The following is a 19,028-nucleotide window of genomic DNA, read 5'->3' on the forward strand; positions in this document are numbered from 1 at the left end:
CTATGAAGACATATTTAAATTGGATACATCATTGTAATGAATGGAAAGATATTGGATCAGACTGAAATCAAACAGAGTGCTATAATTAATCATATTGAATCAGAAGTGATTTAAAGTGTATTGTTTTGTAATATCATATTACCATATCATATTGTAATATGATATTAGTCATATTAGTAATTTTACACAAAGTGTAAATTATACTAGGGTACAACAAACAAAATGTGGATATTTTGTTCATATATGGTCTAGCTAAATGAATTTAGAGCTTTGATTTTATTTTATTTTTTTTTTACTTATGATTAGGGATGAAAAACCAACCCAGAAGTGGAAAGTGAAAGTTGTTGAGATGTTGGAGTTCTGATTAGGAAGGTTTGGGAGTTTAAATCCCAACACAGACAAAGTGTAACTGGTAGGTCATAACCCTTATCTCCTCATTTGCTGTGGACAAGGAAGACTGAATGATTTTCACTAATGTCATCATTTTTTTTAAGCCATCATTATTATATATAATAATAATGATTGAATAATGATTGAAGTAGACTTTGATCAAAATGTATTAGAACAAACCCTCGGACCAAATGTAACAGCATCAGACTTACTTTACTGTGTTTTCTCAGGGCTTTATCTCCATCCAACCAGTTTGCCAGCTCTCCTGCAGTGTTGCTCTAAACCATGACCTGTTTTTTCTACCAAAAGTGTGAAAGTTCATCCACTTCAGTGTTCCTCGGTGACATGCTCAGAAACAGACAATCCTCACAATTTAAAATTCCAGAGAACTCATATACAGCTTGGGGCTTTAGGCTTGGAGGGGGAAAGATGGATTTCAGTGTTTGTGTCACCCATTACTGCTAGCTCTGTGCCTGTGTGCATGTTGAAACACTATGCCCTAGTTTTGTCAGAGCTGATTTGGACCCCGCAGGATTTTCCCCAGAGAGGCAGGAGCTTGACTTAAGTAGCTGGAGTGGAAAAGATCAATCATGCTCTCTCTTCTCTCTGGCTTTCCATCTCTCTCCTTTTTCTCCTCCACCTTCTGGCTGGTGTCTGTCCCCTGACATATTAACGACACTGAATAAAGTGTGAAGAGTAGATTTTTTTTTCATTTGCACTACAAAAAAAAAAAAAAAAAGAGAAAAAGTTTCCCCGGGCCACAGAGAAGCGACTTCGATATGGCTTCTTTCAGCAACCTGAGCATGCAGCGTCAGCAGCGTCATCTTACACTAATCCAACTGAAATGTCATGGGTAAAAAAACTCCCTTCGTTCTGCACTCAATACCAAGTCAGTGCCCCAACGAATGTGTTGAATGTTATAGAATAAATTCACATCATCCAGTATGGCTCAATATCCTTTATAGAAACCACTGATATGACACATAGCCCTAGAAAAGACCTAGTGCAAAGTGAGCATAACTCTAAGATGACATATGTAAATACATTAGACAATTTATAATTGAATGGTCATCTTTTATTTTCAGAGAACATTTTCCTAGCACACCGTGATCCATTTGTCTTTTTAGAGTGAAGCATCACTGGAAATAAATAGAAAGTTTTTCTGATTGATTATGTGATGAAACATGTTTATCCCAGTGGTCATTGTCTGCTCAGAGATAACCCTGTCCATCTCTAGGTCACGAAGGATTACTGAATGGTTTGGTGATAATGTAATAAATCATATGCTATGCCTTTCACATTCGTTTCTACTGTTGTTGCCCATCCAACGCTACGTTCAATATCTTCTGCATGCTGAGATGTTCTTCTGTTCACCACAGTAAAGAATGTTTTTTAAGACACTGTAGACTTCCTGTCAGCTAAAACCAATTGTGGAAATTTTTGTTTTATCTCTCATATCAACAAGGTCCATAGATCGTTTGCTAGTTCAATATTATTTGTTTTTCGCATTATTCTGTACTATAAATACTATAAATCTGGAGATTTATAGTAGATAAATTAACTCGCAAGCGTGTTGTTGTTGTAGAGTAATTTAAATGCACAGCATAGTGTACCTTCTTCTATTTGTTTATTGTAATTGTCGCTTTTCCTCAGAGAGGCTTTAGCAGGCCACACACACATACACACACACACACACACACACACACACACACACACACAAACACACACACCAATGTGACAGGAAGCTGATTCTACATAATGTCAAGAAGCTCATAAAATGTTTTCCTTGGGAAATAAAGTCTTCCAAGTAAAGAAACACTACTATATTATATACAGTCTGTCATCTTGTGAAACTTAATGAAAGAGTTTAGTGTTTAGTTACTACTTAAGAAATGTGTTCAAGGGCGACTAACAAAGTCCCTTATTATTTTAATAGCACAGGGTCACCTTTAAAATAATTCAGAGATTTGTAGGTGGTTTGTTTTTGCCAGACACATTCAAGCTGTTGAATAAGCTAAATAAAGCTGTTGACTTTTTCTTATATTCATTAATCATTTTTGTACATTTAGAAAATCATTCAGACTTTCGGAAATTCATAGTAAACCTACACAACTGTGAAAATAGTCTTCATTAAAAGCTTGTATTTTTTGTGCAATAGAGATATTAAAATTCTTTGAACTATCTATCTATCTATCTATCTATCTATCTATCTATCTATCTATCTATCTATCTATCTATCTATCTATCTATCTATCTATCTATCTATCTATCTATCTAGCTAGCTATCTAGCTAGCTAGCTAGCTATCTTGTAAAAAGGTGTCGTAAATTGTGTATAGATTGTAAATAAGGGGTTAAAATCCCCACCTGGAATCCAACACCCTCCTGTGTTTCTTTATTCACCGAATCCCAAAATGTCATCAGTTTGCCTTTCAGCACTTTCTCTGGACGCTGCCACAGTCAGCTAAAATATATGCTAATTTCATTCAATTATTCCATGCAAACATTCTTTGAGTTAAACTGACCTTGCTTTTATAATAAAGACATTTTCTATCTGATTATGTTCGACCCTTAATGATTCAATTGGATTAAATCGGGTGTCATGAAAAAAAAAGGTCTTTGGGTTAATGTATTTCTCATTCAGTATATGTGTATTATGTATATGTTTATTCTGTATAACAGATTACTATTACAATTGTACAATAATTAACTAAACATTTATTAAACATTTGTTCCTGTATAGCCAAATCTATGCTGTTGTCTTAGACACAACCTTTGGGCACTAAAAAGTGACAGAAATCTTTCAGCACCCAATCAGATGACTGAAAGCATAAGAGAAGAAACAATGCAGAAAAGAAAATGTATGTTATACTGTAGAAAGAGAAACTTGCAGAACAGGTGCAATATTTATTTTTTCTCTTCGCTGGAAAGCTGACAGTGTTACTGTTGTTTAATTTGTATAGTTTTTAGAACTCAAATTTCAACCATATTAACTTTATTTGAGAATGTGTTTTTTTTTTTTTTTGCTAAAGTTATAATTTTATTTAAACCAATGCTCCTGTCTGCTGTTTTTGACAAGTCCAGGAGCACAATTCACATATTAGATCATATTAAACATGGAAACAGTATACACATGCCGGAAGCAAACAGAGGTTGTTCTCTAGGCTGTATTGTAGATACACTATATGGATAAAGTTTATAGACACGTTACCATAAGATTTTCATGCACTTATTGAACATCCTGTTCCATATTTCATCCCCATTTGCTGTTAGAATAACCTCCACTCTTCTGGGAAGATGTTTCACTAGATTTTGCAGTTTGTGGGGATTTGTGCTCATTTAGCCACAGGAGATTTAATAACTGATGTAGGGTGAGAAAACCTGGGGTGCGGTCAGCATTTCAATTCATCCCAAAGGTGTTCAATGGGGATGGGATCAGAGCTCATTTACAGGTCAATCAAGTTCTTTCATTAATTTTCATTTTGCCAGGCACCGATAGAAACTATCCACAAAAATCCATACATAGTTTTTCGGGCTTCCGGTCCACTGTCATTAGGAGAACGACCTCTAGAGGCGAATCACTGACACCACGTGCTGTTTCTTTTTACTCGTGAGGCTTCACGGTGAAAGTAGAGCACCGTGAAATAAAGAAAATAAAGAAAATGTGTATATATATATATATATATATATATATATATATATATATATATATATATATATATATATATATATATATATATATATATATATATATAATAATTATATGTATTATTTAATAGAATCCATATTAATTTTATCACATTTTCGTGATTCAGTACTGTTTTTTTATTTCTGTAATAAATTTTAGTACTATTTTTCATGGTGTTTGTTTTTTTTATTTTTTTATCCTGTATCCATTTTGAAAGCTAATTGATTAATCGATTATCGCCAAGTACAATGTGAACCATATCTTCATTGAGTTACAGTTTGGGGAAGAACCACAAATTGCTGGAAAAGTCATGTTTTTTTTTGCACTTTTGTCCATAAATATATATATATATATATATATATATATATATATATATATATATATATATATATATATATATATATATATGTGTGTGTGTGTGTGTGTGTGTGTGTGTGTGTGTGTGTGTGTGTGTGTGTGTGTGTGTGTGTGTGTGTGAATGTGTGTGTGTGTGTGTGTTTTAATAGTAACACTATTGAGGCATGCTAATTTTACAGGTTGGAATTCATTCTTGAATTAGGTCTTGATAAGGATGAATTCAGTCTTAATTACACTGATTATATTTTCAAATATAAAAAAAATTGTTTATGTGATGGTCCTATTTCATTACCACATATAAAATTAGGTTTAAACCAACGTATATTGCTTCAAATTTGCTTCTTTTAGGTCTTAATACTTACAAATAATTTATTATCATATGATAAACATTTGCACAAATATATTTACCTTTACTAGTGACAACATTTATTCCGGCCCTTATGATAAACTGCAATGTACCGACATCTAGTGTTGTTTTGTAGAACTGCACCCAATGGGCCTTCTAATTGTTCTTGTTCTTCTTGTTCTTCTTGTATTTCTTCTTCTTTCGCCTTCTCCCTTTAGGGGTCGCCACATCGGATCATCTGTCTCCATACCCCACTTGTCCTCTACTTCTGCCTTTTTCAAACAAACTACCTGCATGTCTTCCCTCACCACATCCATAAACCTCCTCCTTGGCCTCTTCTCTTCCTGCCTGGTGGCTTCATCCTCAGCATTCTTCCATTGATATAACCCATTAGTCAATGCCACCGTCTCTAAACTGTACAACACAGCAGGTTTCACCACAATCCTATAAACGTTCCCTTTTACTCTTACAGATACCAATATTATCCGCAAACATCATAGTTCATGGAGATTCCTGTCTGACCTCGTCCGTCAACCTGTCCATTATCACTGCAAACAGGAAAGGGCTCAGAGCCGATCCTTGATGCAATCCAACCTCAAACTTGAACCAGTTTGTCGTTCCTACTGTCGAGTAGAGATGTCCTTCACCACCCTCACATACTTCTCTGACACGCCTCACTTCCTCATACAGTACCACAACTCCTCTCTTGGCACCCTGTCATACGCTTTCTCAAAATCAACAAACACACAATGCAACTCCTTCTGACCTTCTCTATACTTCTCCATCAACATTCTCAAAGCAAATATTGCATCTGTAGTGTTCTTCCTTGGCATGAAACCATGCTGTTGCTCACAAATGGTCACCTCTTCTCTCAGCCTGGCTTCCACTACTCTTTCCCATAACTTCATGGTGTGACTGATCAACTTTATTCCCCTGTAGTAACTGCAGGTCTGCACATCTCCCTTATTCTTAAAAACCGGTACCAACGGCACTCCTCCTCCTTTCCTCAGGCATCCAGAATCTTGTTGAACAATCTGGCAGAACAAACTCCACTGCCATCTCTCTTAAACATCTCCATGCTTCTACCGGTATGCCAACTTCTCACACAGCTCCTCATATGCCTTTTCCTTTGCTTTAGCCACATCCCCCTTCACCTGCTGCCACATCTCCTTGTACCTGTCTACTTTTCTCATCACTCTGTCGATCCCAATAATGTTTCGCCAACCTCTTTCTCCTTATGCTTTCCTGCACTTCCTCATTCCACCACCAGGTCTTTTTGTCTTCCTTTTTATTTCCAGATGTCACACCAAGTACTTTTCTAGCTGTATCCCTTACACTGTAGCAGTAGTTGCCCAATCATCCAGCACCTCATCACCACCACCGAGCTCCTGTCTGACCTCTACCTTGAATCTCACACTACACTCTTCCTCCTTCAGTTTCCACCATCTTATTCTTCTTTCAGTCCTCACTCTCCTCATCTTCTTCTGCACCTCCAAAGCAACCCTACAGACCACCATCTGATGCTGTCTAGCTACACTGTCCCCTGCCAACACCTTACAGTCTCCAAACTCCTTCAGGTTGCATCTCCTACATAGAACATAGTCCACCTGTTCCACTCCTGTTCCTCCACTCTTATATGTCACCCTATGCTCCTTCTTCTTCTTAAAATTCATATTAACCACTGCCATTTCCATCCTTTTAGCAAAACCTACCACTATCTGCCCTTAAACATTCCTCTGCTTAAAGCCATACCTACCATCACCTCCTCATCACCTCTGTTCCCTTCACCTACATGGCAATTGAAATCTGCCTCAAACACTCATCTTGCTTTCCTAGGTACACCTTCTACCACTTCATCTAACTCACTCCAGAATTTTTCTTTCTCCTCCATCTCACAGTCCACTTGTGGAGCATAGGCACTGATGACATTTATCATCACTCCTTCAACTTCCAGCTTCATGTTCACCACCCTATCAGAAACTCTATCAAAAAGTCTGTTGGTTCACAAAATCTGAAGATCTGAGATTAGAAACAGTTTCAAAAACAACCTGAGACAGTTTGAAAACCCTAGAAATAACATTTAGAGACATAATAATAATAATAATAATAATAATAATAATAATAATAATAATAATAATAATAATAACAACAGTAAGGCAACATAATTCTATAAAGTTTCAAATCAACAGTAAAATTGTAATCTTTAAGTATTAAACCCAATTGGATCCTATTGTCTGTGTTTTTTATGAAGAAAATTAAATCACGATTTTGTTCTTTTTAAAAAATCTTATCATTATTCTGTTCATCAGCAGGTTTATTTTTATTTATAATTTCCTTTAAATCCTGACTTCGTACTATGCATTAATTTAATGTAGTTCTCTTTTTTATATTCGGATTGTGCTCACTTTCCGAGTATTGAATGACTTCAGAAATAATAAACGCTGAAAAGATTTATTTCATGATTTGTCTCAGTTTCTTTATGCTTGTTGTTCGTAATTTTACTCCCAGTGTTCTCCCTGGGAATTTCCCCGACGAGTCAAAACGTGACTTGTGACGTCATACGTTCAACACGGAAGTGATAAGAACCTTCACTACAACATTATTTGCAACATCGAAATAGGTTCCGCCTATCTCACAGTCTCTACACGAAATCAAAGACAGGTCGGTGTCATTTTAATTGGTTATTTCTAACATATTACTGATTCACAAAATAATTAATTTGATTTTTTGAAAACAAAGCGTAAAGAATTATTCGTTTCTGTTTATATGTTGCAACATTTGTTTACTTTTTTTCTTTTGACGTTAGCTTCCTAAATAGCCACCCGGCTTGTATTGTCCTTCCTGGTATGATTCCTTGCGTTTCTGGGCCATGTTTTTCCCCTACCTGTTTTCTTATTCCTGTGATGTGATTGGGTGGTTTGTTGTCTGTACGAGCAGTCAATTGGTTGCAGATGATAAATGACTTTAGAGTATGACGTATTAACCAATCGTGATGAAGGGGCGGGATACTGGGGAATGCGGGTAGTGAAAATAACGCGTTTCCTGGTTGTTAGCTTGGTGGACGCTGTCTTGTTGAATTACACGCTTGAACTTGATAAAAAAATATTTTCTCTGAATGTTAGTAGACTTTTTTAAGTGATCAGTAGTACAAGTATTTCGTAAGTATGACGTGTTTGTGGGAGAATTAGCTGTTTATGTTTTTCCTTTGACGCAAACACAGCTTAGCTGATTATGACTGTACTGTTGATGTATATTTCTTACATTGCTTAATGGATAATCAGATTTTTAAAGGAGGTATTTAATGGAAGAGTTAAAGGGTGTGAGCTGTGGTCTTCTCCGATAACTATAGCTTAAAAAACGGATGTTGTAATCTGTTACCATATCATCAACCAAAAGACATAATGATGAGAACTTGTCTAGATCCAAACCTGTACATATAACATTTTGTCCTTTCTGCTTGTTTTGTGGTTTGAATTCCTCCACAGCAGTCTGTCCATCATGCTTGGTGGTGGATTCAAAGGAGAGAGGCTGCGAGTCAATCTTAGACTCGTCATCAACCGCCTCAAACTGCTTGAGAAGAAGAAAAGTGAGTTCTTTCCCTCTCTTTTACTTGTTGTAGAGCTGTAGATAATAAAACTAAATCCTTTTCTTTTTTTCTGTCTCCACAGCTGAATTAGCGCAGAAGGCCCGGAAGGAGATCGCAGACTACCTGTCAGCAGGTAAAGATGAACGAGCACGGATTAGGGTGGAGCACATCATTAGAGAAGACTATCTCGTGGAGGCCATGGAGATTCTTGAATTGTACTGTGATCTGCTGCTGGCCCGCTTCGGCCTAATACAATCTATGAAGTAAGTTATAGAGACATGCAGCGTTCTAATAATCATCAGGGCTTGTTAGAAGATGTGCAACATTTTAAAATGTTTGATTTGGAATGTGCTTCATTGTGAGATAAACAACCAAAGAATAATCCCAATACATTTAAATTTTTTAAAACTTTGGAAACTTAAATTTCATTGTTTTATAGTTATATTCAATGTTATATTAAGGACTTTCTCGAAACAGTTTTGGTAGATTGATAGGTAGATAGACAATATTAATAAATAAATAGGTAGAACCTAGATAGATAGGTAAATAGATTGATAGATCTGTTTCTTTATTCAAGAGGGATATGCCCTTATTACACTTGCATGTAGTGCAATCATTTTATGATTTTTATTTAAAATTATCATTACATTATCACATACAATATAGCAGCTATAAACATTAATTCCTTCCCCAAACCTGTTTTTCTTCTCTCACTCTTGAGAAAAAGTTGTTGAGACAAAGGCACAGCGAGTCTAATTCTAGAAAAGCTAAATAAAAATGTCCTTAAAAATGTCAACAAAATCAGGTTTTTGCGGAAAGTCTGCCAAAAAGGTTCTTACAAATGAGTTCCTACTATAGAAAATATAACATATTGGAATAAGCACATTAACCTGTGCTTTGATTTACAGTTGGAACAACTGTCACAGCTGCAGTTACAGCAAATGGATCAGCACTTAGCATTAGCATGTCAGTGTTCCTGTTTACCCACTTAGCCTGCGGTGCCAGGCTAAAAGACTCTTAACCGAATTTAATATAAATACTATAATCAGATTCTAGCACTGGATATTAAATGTTCAAGTAATTAAATAATTACCGTTATACTCTGACATCTGACTGGGAGTTCAGCTTAAATTTGCCGGAAATATTAGTGAATACAGAAGGCTAAATACATTGACATCGTATTGAATCACGCAGAAATTAAATCTTTCTGGCAGGTTTGTTATTTAAGCCACATAACCTTTCAGTAAAAAAAAGCGTAAATTAAAACAAAAAAATTGGATTCCCTTTTCTGAAATTTGCAATGTGTAAATGTTTCATGGGCCAAATCCAAAATAAAAAAGATATAATATATTTGCAAAACTTTCTTCATCCTCACAAAATAATTTTTTTATTTTAATTTTAAATTGATTCAGGTTTTAGGTATGCCCACAAAAATCCAAAGTGTTCCAGTAATACTTCTACAACAGACACACACAATTTCTTACCCCCTTTTAATAAAAAAATAAATAAAAGGATTTTTTTGTCCTAACTTTATAGGTCTTAACCAAGTGGTCTTTCTGTGTGTGATTAAAATAATTGTTAAATACAATTCCCAGTGTAATTAATCATTTGAAGCAAGTCAGTTGAGATGCTTTTGTATAAAGAGAATCGCACTCTGACTTTATTTTTCAGAATTTTTGTGGAAATGCTTCTCGAATAGTTAATTAATAATATATTTGTATCTAGTTTAATAAACAAAGCCTTATATTTTGTCTTTTTTCTCACAGAGAACTGGATCCTGGTCTTCAGGAAGCAGTATCCACACTGATCTGGGCAGCTCCTCGTCTGCAGTCTGAAGTCACCGAGCTTAAAATTGTGAATAGCCTCACACAAAAGCAACACATCTTTGTGGAAATTCACATTTTTGGAAACTAAACGATTTTAATCTGGTTTTGTTTTTGTAGGTTTCAGATCAGCTCTGTGCGAAATACAGCAAGGAGTACGGCAAGTTGTGCAGGACAAACCAAATCGGAACTGTCAATGACCGAGTATGACTTCATGCTAAATTTTATTAATTACTATATACAATTTTTGCTTCTATGCTAAACCTCTATGTTGGCTGTATTTCACCAGCTCATGCACAAACTGAGTTTGGAGGCACCGCCAAAGATTCTGGTGGAACGTTACCTCATAGAAATAGCCAAAAACTACAATGTTCCTTATGAACCTGATGCTATGGTGCGGGTAAGGTGCATGCATCCATTGCAGCTTTGCCTTGTCATGGTTTTTCAGGTGATTCTGTTTAATTCAGTGTTGTGTTTCTAGCCGGAGGTTGGAGAGGAAGCGGACCTCATTGACGTGGACAGTGACTTTAAGAAGCATGGTGGCGGAGGCGGAGGCGGTGGAGGTTTTACTGCTCCGGCTGCTGCTATGCCAATGCCAATGCCTATGCCCATGCCCATGCCAACAAACACAGCCTTCAGCTACCCTTCACCCAAAGGAGCCGTGAGTCATGACTCTTTCTTATTAGCCATTCTCTCCCAATCCTTTCTCTTCACCTGCCAAATCCTCCCTATCAGCCATGCTTTTCCTACCAGTTACACCTTCCAATTAGCCACTCCCCCATTAGTCACGCTTTCAAACACTCATGCTTTCCTCATCAGTCATAGTGTGAATTGATTCTAATTTAGCCAGCATGCTTTCTTTTAACATTCTCTCCTCCTATGTGTATAGGAGCCCTACAATACTCCCACTGGCACCTATGATGTTGGCTTTTCCAACTTCCAGCCTCCAGTGAGGGGAGTGCAGCCGCCTCAGCTCCCCAGTTGCCCCCCAACCTACGAGTCTGTAAGTGCAAGTACCCATGCCCCTACCTCACACTTCCAGACTGAGCAAGGACGTCCTGTTGGCATTTCAGGAAAGAGGAGTTTGTTCTAGTTCACATCCTCTGTTGCTTTCATGGCTTTATGTCTAACTAACCAATGGGTCTGAAAATGTAGTAAAATCCAGATTATGAGGTTAAGACATTGGAGTAAATGGAATGGAAATGTATTATTTATAGAAAAGTGACTACAGTTGAGTGTAAAAGTTTGCACAATCCGAAGCATTTACTATTGGAAGTGTGTGTGGTTTTTTTTTTTTTTTTTTTTTTTTTTTTACTTCAGGGACCTTCAGCAACATCTGGCTTGGTTTTCACTTTGCTCATCCTGAAATCCTTCTGGACTTTCTGAACGACTTCCTTTCTTGCCTACTTACTGACTTGCTTACTTCCTAACGTCTTTATTCTCTTTTTAATAGTAACAAAATATTCTATTCTAAACTCTTTCTATATCATCAATATCTATCCTCTAATAGGTAGTCATGTAATAACAGTTTTAGTTTTTGTAGTGAACGGTTGTGGGATATGGTTTTATAAAATATTTAGTACCTGTTTATGTTCCATGAATGATTGTATGTGTGTGCATCTAAATTGGAAAATAATAAATACTTTTCTAAAAATAAAAATAACCATCTTTTAAAAAAACAAAAAACAAAACAAAAAAAAAGCAGTAAAAACAAACTCTTGCACTCACCTGTAGTGGTTACTTTTTGATGTTATTTTTAAAATCCACTGAGAATGTGTGCAGCCGTTCTCAGGATAATGTAATTAACACGATCAGATTTTTTACAGGTTTCAAAAACGGGTGGAATGCTAAACTTTTCTTGTCCTTACAGCACTAACAGACTAACGCCATAACACCAGCACCTAATTTACAAAATATAGAATAATAGTACATTTACAATTTCCTCTAACATGCATTTTGTTTTTCATTGAAGATTGATGATTTAAGTGTCAAACCCTCTGCATCTCCCCAGGTTGTCCCAGGTACGTATTAATGCTCGCTGTCCACAGGAACACATCATTGGGTGTCGATTTTGTCCAGACACCTCATATGTGTGTTTCTCTGTGCAGGCCCAGGCCTGTCTGGTCAGATCTACGATAACAATGCACTTCCTGAGCTTCCCTCAGTTCCTGACACACTCCCCAACTCGTCTTTGGGTGGCAATACAGGTGCCTCAGACGACATCGACTTTGACGACCTCTCACGGCGCTTTGAAGAGCTCAAGAAGAAGACCTAATGGCTCAAAAGCACATGTCTGTTTTACCCGTATGTCCAGTCACAGGAATTCATGAGAAAAAAAACCCTGGTCAAATTATTTATCCTAAATCTTCCTCTGGAGCAATGATTTCTAATTACTTTAGACATCAGTGTAACATTTACCTCGTGGAAAAAAAAAAAGCACTGGTGTCTTTCTGGTGGAGGTTATTTTAATCTTAACATTGCAACATGAAGGATGTGATGGAATTTAAACCCCATAAGTCAAGACTTTTCACTAGACTGTTGCTATGAAACCCTTTTTTAAGCACTTTCCATATATGGCCTTTCTGTAATGTAATGTAATGTAATGTAATATATCTTGCAGAGGGCGCCCAGACGGTGTGATGTTATCACCAGGCCAGCTTTTAACTTTGTTCCGATCACCCATATGGATTTTTTGTGCACCAAGTCATAAAAGAATATTATGTAATTATTCATTGACGATTGAAGCCAACCCTTAGTGTTAGTGCTCAGTGAGCTATGAATCAGCAGTTATTTTCAGGGAATAACAGAAGAGACGGGTTTAACCTGTTCCCACTTTTCACGCCCAGTACCGAGGTAGGGACTTTTGCAAGTAATATAATCCACCACGTGAGTTACGTCACGGCTCAACATGGCTAATTTGAGCGTCATTTGACCTGCATATCTCTTCAATGACAAAGCAATCTTCTTTTTTTTTTTTCTTTTTTTTCTTTACCCATAGAATTATCAAAGCACCACTTGATACTAAGTGAAATTAAGAAGTGGCTTCGGTTTTGCTTATTTCTACTTAGGCTTCTTAATTTTCTTTTGATAAGAATATGGTCTTAACATATGACTAACTGACTTACTGCTCATTGTCATTGAAGCAAACACTCCCAGTAGTATTATTCCCTTCCTCATTTATTATATTATCATCATCATCTCCTGATCTGTGGCCTTGCCGTTTTCATCCAGTTAGGTCCTAAATTAATGACAATTTTGGTGAATGATGAGATTTTTTTTTTTCTAATATTTTTTGTTCTTGGCTTCTGGAGAGTGTCAATACAACATTTGCTTTGCTTGTATCTTTTTCAAAAGTCTTTGGCCTCTTTTGGCCTTTTTTATTTTTTATTTTTTTTTTCTCCTAATTGTTTTTAACACTACTTTGTTCCTGTTGCATCAGCTGAAGGAGCAATATGGGATCTTTAGGAATGCTTGCTACTAGTTTTTCCATGTAGTGGAGACATATCTAATAGTCATATAATAAAGTATATTTGCTCATAATGTTTCTCACACTATTTTATTAAAGTACTTATTTGAGCCATGTATCTAAAGGTATTGTTCTTCATTTAAATACATTTGATCAGTTTTAACTGATCACATGATAAAATTATATTTTCAAAGTCTTCACCAGGGGGCTCTAACTATTGCTGTATACTCTGAATATACAGTACTGTGCAAGAGAGTATATGTAAACAAACACAATGCAGTGCAAAAACAATCTAATCTATTCTATTGAAGTAACCAATTAAAATAACTAACCAAGCTACCTAGCTGATAGGCTATCAATAAACATTACTTCCTCAGGTTCTAGGTTTGGTTGGCTGAAATGTCAATTTCTCAATATTACATTTATAGTTGAGATATTTATATCATTGTCATTTTTTATTACGCTGTTGCAACAATATCTTGCATGCAATTGTGCAGCTACGCTGAATATTATTTAGATTTTTCAGTATAACTGCACTAAAGCTGCTCTGTTATTCCTTTTGCTATACTCATTCATTATTTCACCATTTTCTTAAACATCACAAACTGCTGACCTAAAACTCATTCCTTTAATGTTAAATAAATGGGAGCACTCTCCAAAATCCTTTTTTTTTATTATTATTATTCTTAACTGACAGTATCTGGCTTTGCCCTTTAGCCTGTTCCAAATGTTGTTTTATTATTTCACTGTACAGTGACTTGTTTTCAGGGTCAAGTTTGTAATCAAAGGTTAGGGTTTTAATGTTTTTTTTTTTTTTTAAGCTTAGCTTAGCTTAAAATCAATGCAGCGTCACAACTCAAATCTTAAATAAATCTGTCAACTGATTACTTTATTAACCCTGTGAAGCCTAAAATATGCTAACATTTGAAATAATTGACAGAAATTTAAACAATATAAATAATATATACAGTGGGTACGGAAAGTATTCAGACCCCCTTAAATGTTTCACCCTTTTTATTTTGCAGCCATTTGCTAAAATCATTTAAGTTCATTTCTTTTTCTCATTAATGTACACATAGCACCCTATATTGACAGAAAAACACAGAATTGTTGACACTGTTGCAGATTTATTAAAAAAGAAAAACTAAAATATCACATGGTCCTAAGTATTCAGACCCTTTGCTCAGTATTTAGTAGAAGCCCCCTTTTGATCTAATACAGCCATGAGTCTTTTTGGGAAAGATGCAACAAGTCTTTCACACCTGGATTCAGGGATCCTCTGCCATTCCTCCTTGCAGGTCCTCTCCAGTTCTGTCAGGTTGGACGGTAAACGTTGGTGGACAGCTATTTTTAGGTCTCTCCAGAGATGCTCAATTGGGTTTAAGTCATTGCTCTGGCTGGGCCATTCAAGAACAGTCACAGAGTTGTTGTGAAGCCACTCCATCGTTATTTTAGCTGTGTGCTTAGGGTCATTGTCTTGTTGGAAGGTAAACCTTCAGCCCAGTCTGAGGTCCAAAGCACTCTGGAGAAGGTTTTCGTCCAGGATATCCCTGTGCTTGGCCGCATTCATCTTTCCCTTCATTGCAACCAGTCGTCCTGTCCCTGCAGCTGAAAAACACCCCCACAGCATGATGCTGCCACCACCATGCTTCATTGTTGAGACTGTACTGGACAGGTGATGAGCAGTGCCTGGTTTTCTCCACACATACCGCTTAGAATTAAGGCCAAAAAGATCTATCTTGGTCTCATCAGACCAGAGAATCTTATTTCTCACCATCTTGGAGAACTCCATGCGGGTTTTCATGTGTCCTGCACTGAGGAGAGGCTTCCGTCGGGCCACTCTGCTATAAAGCCCCACTGGTGAAGGGCTGCAGTGATGGTTGACTTTCTACAACTTTCTTCCATCTCCCGACTGCATCTCTGGAGCTCAGCCACAGTGATCTTTGGGTTCTTCTTTACCTCTCTCACCAAGGCTCTTCTCCCCCGATAGCTCAGTTTGGCCGGACGGCCAGCTCTAGGAATGGTTCTGGTCATCCCAAACGTCTTCCATTTGAGGATTATGGAGGCCACTGTGCTCTTAGGAACCTTAAGTGCAGCAAAACATTTTTTGGAACCTTGGCCAGATCTGTGCCTTGCCACAATTCTGTCTCTGAGCTCTTCAGGCAGTTCCTTTTACCTTAATGATTCTCATTTGCTCTGACATGCATTGTGATTTGTAAGGTCTTATATAAACAGGTGTGTGGCTTTCCTAATCAAGTCCAATCAGTATAATCAAAAATTTCTGGACTCAAATGAAGGTGTAGAACCATTTTAAGGATGATCAGAAGAAATGGAGAGCACCTGAGTTAAATATATGAGTGTCACAGCAAAGGGTCTGAATACTTAGGACCATGTGATATTTCAGTTTTTCTTTTTTAATAAATCTGCAAAAAGGTCAACAATTCTGTGTTTTTCTGTCAGTATGGGGAGCTGTGTGTACATTCATGAGGAAAAGAAATGAACTTAAATAATTTTAGCAAATGGCTGCAATATAACAAAAAGTGAAAAATTTAAGGGGGTCTGAATACTTTCCGTACCCACTGTATATATATATTTTATTGTCATTACAAATGTGATTTTTTGTTGTATCATATTTGATACTTTGGGCATTTCTGCCAATTTCCTGATCACAACAATGTTTATTCTATAACAAAAACAAATTGTATTTGGAATGTCCACTCCTCCTCATTATTCTCATCCTCCCCTAACTGCTCTAAGTCACTTGAATTGCCATCCATAATCATGCCGATGACAAATTCAACACTGTATTTTTTGACATCTGAAAATACATACAGAAAAATAATGTTTTTGTTTTCTGAATTTCTTCTGTGAATTGGTAAATATAACATAGATTATGATGGTCATTTATTTGTTTTACTGAAAATACAAATATTAGTAAGCCACCACCAATGTGGGCAAAGTTACTTTTAAAAGTAATGCATTACAATATTGAGTTACTCCCCAAAAAAGTAACTAATTACGTTACTTAGTTACTTTTTATGGAAAGTAATGCTTTATATTACTTTTGCGTTACTTTTGCGTTACTTGTATCTCTTTCAGGACTTACAGGTGTAATATAGATAATTGCCATTAAGAAATAAGTTATATTAGGGCAAAAGACATGTCTTAAACATTTACAATTTTTAATAACTTCTTAGAGAACAATAAGATGATCGACTAATTTTTGACCACAAGGCTGAACACTTTCCAGTCGCACTTCTGTACACTGCTTTTCAATCTGCCTTCGCCGTCAGAAATGTAACGTGCAATTCCGTAAATATGACTTCGTCCTCGTCTACATCATTCTCTGCTTCATAATCAGCTTGAAACATTCTGAACGCTTTTACAAAGTTCATGCTATTATCAGTGACCGTGGCAGTTTATCTTTCCAAAAAGAGCAAATGAGCTGTGAATTTGCTCTCTCTCTCTCCGCTGTGATGGCATCGTACGTGTGTCTCCCACGGAAAGCTTTTATTCTGAGCAGTCCATAGATCTGCAGTGGTGGAAACATATTCCAAGTCGGCAAAAGTTTTCTTTAGTTCTGTCTCCATTTCCATATATGCCTTATATATTATATCATCTGTAGTGCTGTGCTTTGCATGCAGATGTTTTTTTTTAAGTGGTATTTTTTGCAGTTGACGAGAGCTTTTTACCAACACATAATCTACACTTAACGATTATTCCCTTCTCATTTGCCTCGACTATTTCAAAATAATGAGAATACTTCCATCACAGTAATGTAATGCTCTGGCCTGCCATCGCCGCTTCTGACCAGCTTCTGTTCCCGCTGCTCGCACGTCTGAGTGCGCGATTCTCAAAGTTCATTTTAATTCAGTATTTATTTATTCTTTTATGCAAAATAATTTTACTGAAAAGTAACTCGCATTACTTTTTTAAAAAAGTAACTCAAATATTAATGTGTAAATTTATAAAGTAAAGCGCTACTTTACTCGTTACTCCAGAAAAGTAATATTATTACGTAACGCACGTTACTTGTAACGCGTTACCCCGAACACTGGCCACCACATTAGAGTGGATGTACAAAAATCACATATAAATACTGAATTTTCACTTGTATGGAATCAGTAAAAAATTATTTTAAGATGACATTTTAATTTTTAATTAGTTTAATAAACAATAAGAAATCCTTGGCAGGGCACCGGGGGTGGATGAGATCCGCCCTGAGTACCTCAAGTCTCTGGATGTTGTGGGGCTGTCTTGGCTGACACGCCTCTGCAGCATCGCGTGGCGGTCGGGGACAGTGCCTCTGGAATGGCAGACCGGGGTGGTGGTCCCTCTTTTTAAGAAGGGGGACCGGAGGGTGTGTTCCAACTATAGGGGGATCACACTTCTCAGCCTACCTGGGAAAGTCTATGCCAGGGTACTGGAGAGGAGAATACGGCCGATAGTAGAACCTCGGATTCAGGAGGAACAATGTGGTTTTCGTCCAGGCCGTGGAACACTGGACCAGCTCTATACCCTCTACAGGGTGCTGGAGGGTTCATGGGAGTTTGCCCAACCAGTCCACATGTGCTTTGTGGATTTGGAAAAGGCATTCGACTGTGTCTCTCGCGGCGGCCTGTGGAGGGTGCTCCGGGAGTATGGGGTCGGGGGCCCTTTACTAAGGGCTGTCCGGTCCCTGTATGACCGAAGCAGGAGCTTGGTTCGCATTGCCGGCAGTAAGTCAGACTTGTTCCCGGTGCATGTTGGACTCCGGCAGGGCTGCCCTTTGTCACCGGTTCTGTTCATAATTTTTATGGACAGAATTTCTAGGCGCAGCCAGGGGTCGGAGGGTGTCCAGTTTGGTGACGACACGATTTCGTCTTTGCTCTTTGCAGATGATGTTGTCGTGTTGGCTTCATCAGACCAGGACCTTCAGCATGCACTGGGACGGTTTGCAGCCGAGTGTGAAGCGGCTGGGATGAGAATCAGCACCTCCAAATCCGAGGCCATGGTCCTCAGTCGGAAAAGGGTGGCTTGCCCACTTCAGGTTGGTGGGGAGTTCCTGCCGCAAGTGGAGGAGTTTAAGTATCTTGGGGTTTTGTTCACGAGTGAGGGAAGGGTGGAACGGGAGATTGACAGACGGATCGGTGCAGCTTCTGCAGTAATGCGGTCGATGTACCGGTCTGTCGTGGTGAAGAAGGAGCTGAGCCGCAAGGCGAAACTTTCGATTTACCGGTCAATCTACGTTCCTACTCTCACCTATGGTCATGAGCTCTGGGTCATGACCGAAAGGACAAGATCCCGGATACAGGCGGCCGAAATGTGCTTCCTCCGCAGGGTGGCTGGGCGATCCCTTAGAGATAGGGTGAGAAGCTTAGTCACTCGGGAGGAG

The 19,028-nt window shown here is 37.6% G+C and overlaps 1 protein-coding gene across 16 annotated transcripts; it reads left to right on the top strand.

Moving 5' to 3' along the window:
• The first annotated feature begins 7,307 nt into the window (after positions 1–7,307).
• On the top strand, positions 7,308–13,772 carry ist1 (IST1 factor associated with ESCRT-III). 16 transcript variants are annotated; one of them, XM_083558785.1, is made up of 10 exons: positions 7,308–7,440; positions 8,265–8,365; positions 8,448–8,628; positions 10,132–10,219; positions 10,309–10,392; positions 10,478–10,588; positions 10,670–10,849; positions 11,078–11,191; positions 12,161–12,209; positions 12,297–13,772. In XM_083558785.1, exons 2-10 carry the CDS (start codon positions 8,278–8,280, stop codon positions 12,461–12,463), a joined length of 1,062 nt encoding a protein of 353 aa, XP_083414911.1. In that variant the 5' UTR covers positions 7,308–7,440; positions 8,265–8,277; the 3' UTR covers positions 12,464–13,772. The 16 variants fall into 16 exon arrangements, with proteins under 16 accessions (XP_083414911.1, XP_083414922.1, XP_083414926.1 ...); XM_083558796.1 differs by having other exon boundaries at positions 10,478–10,582; XM_083558793.1 differs by having other exon boundaries at positions 7,310–7,440; positions 8,268–8,365.
• Positions 13,773–19,028: the final 5,256 nt, after the last annotated feature.

The sequence above is a fragment of the Silurus aristotelis genome, assembly GCF_946808225.1.
Source record: "Silurus aristotelis genome assembly, chromosome: 13".
Classification (NCBI taxonomy): Eukaryota; Metazoa; Chordata; class Actinopteri; order Siluriformes; family Siluridae; genus Silurus; species Silurus aristotelis.

Bases quoted from the DNA above. Each gene is read 5' to 3' on its own strand.
- ist1 (XM_083558785.1), top strand. From the start codon at position 8,278: ATGCTTGGTGGTGGATTCAAAGGAGAGAGGCTGCGAGTCAATCTTAGA. The intron at 10,589-10,669 runs GTAAGGTGCATG...TTGTGTTTCTAG, and splicing joins AACCTGATGCTATGGTGCGG to CCGGAGGTTGGAGAGGAAGC. The intron at 11,192-12,160 runs GTAAGTGCAAGT...TTTTCATTGAAG, and splicing joins GCCCCCCAACCTACGAGTCT to ATTGATGATTTAAGTGTCAA.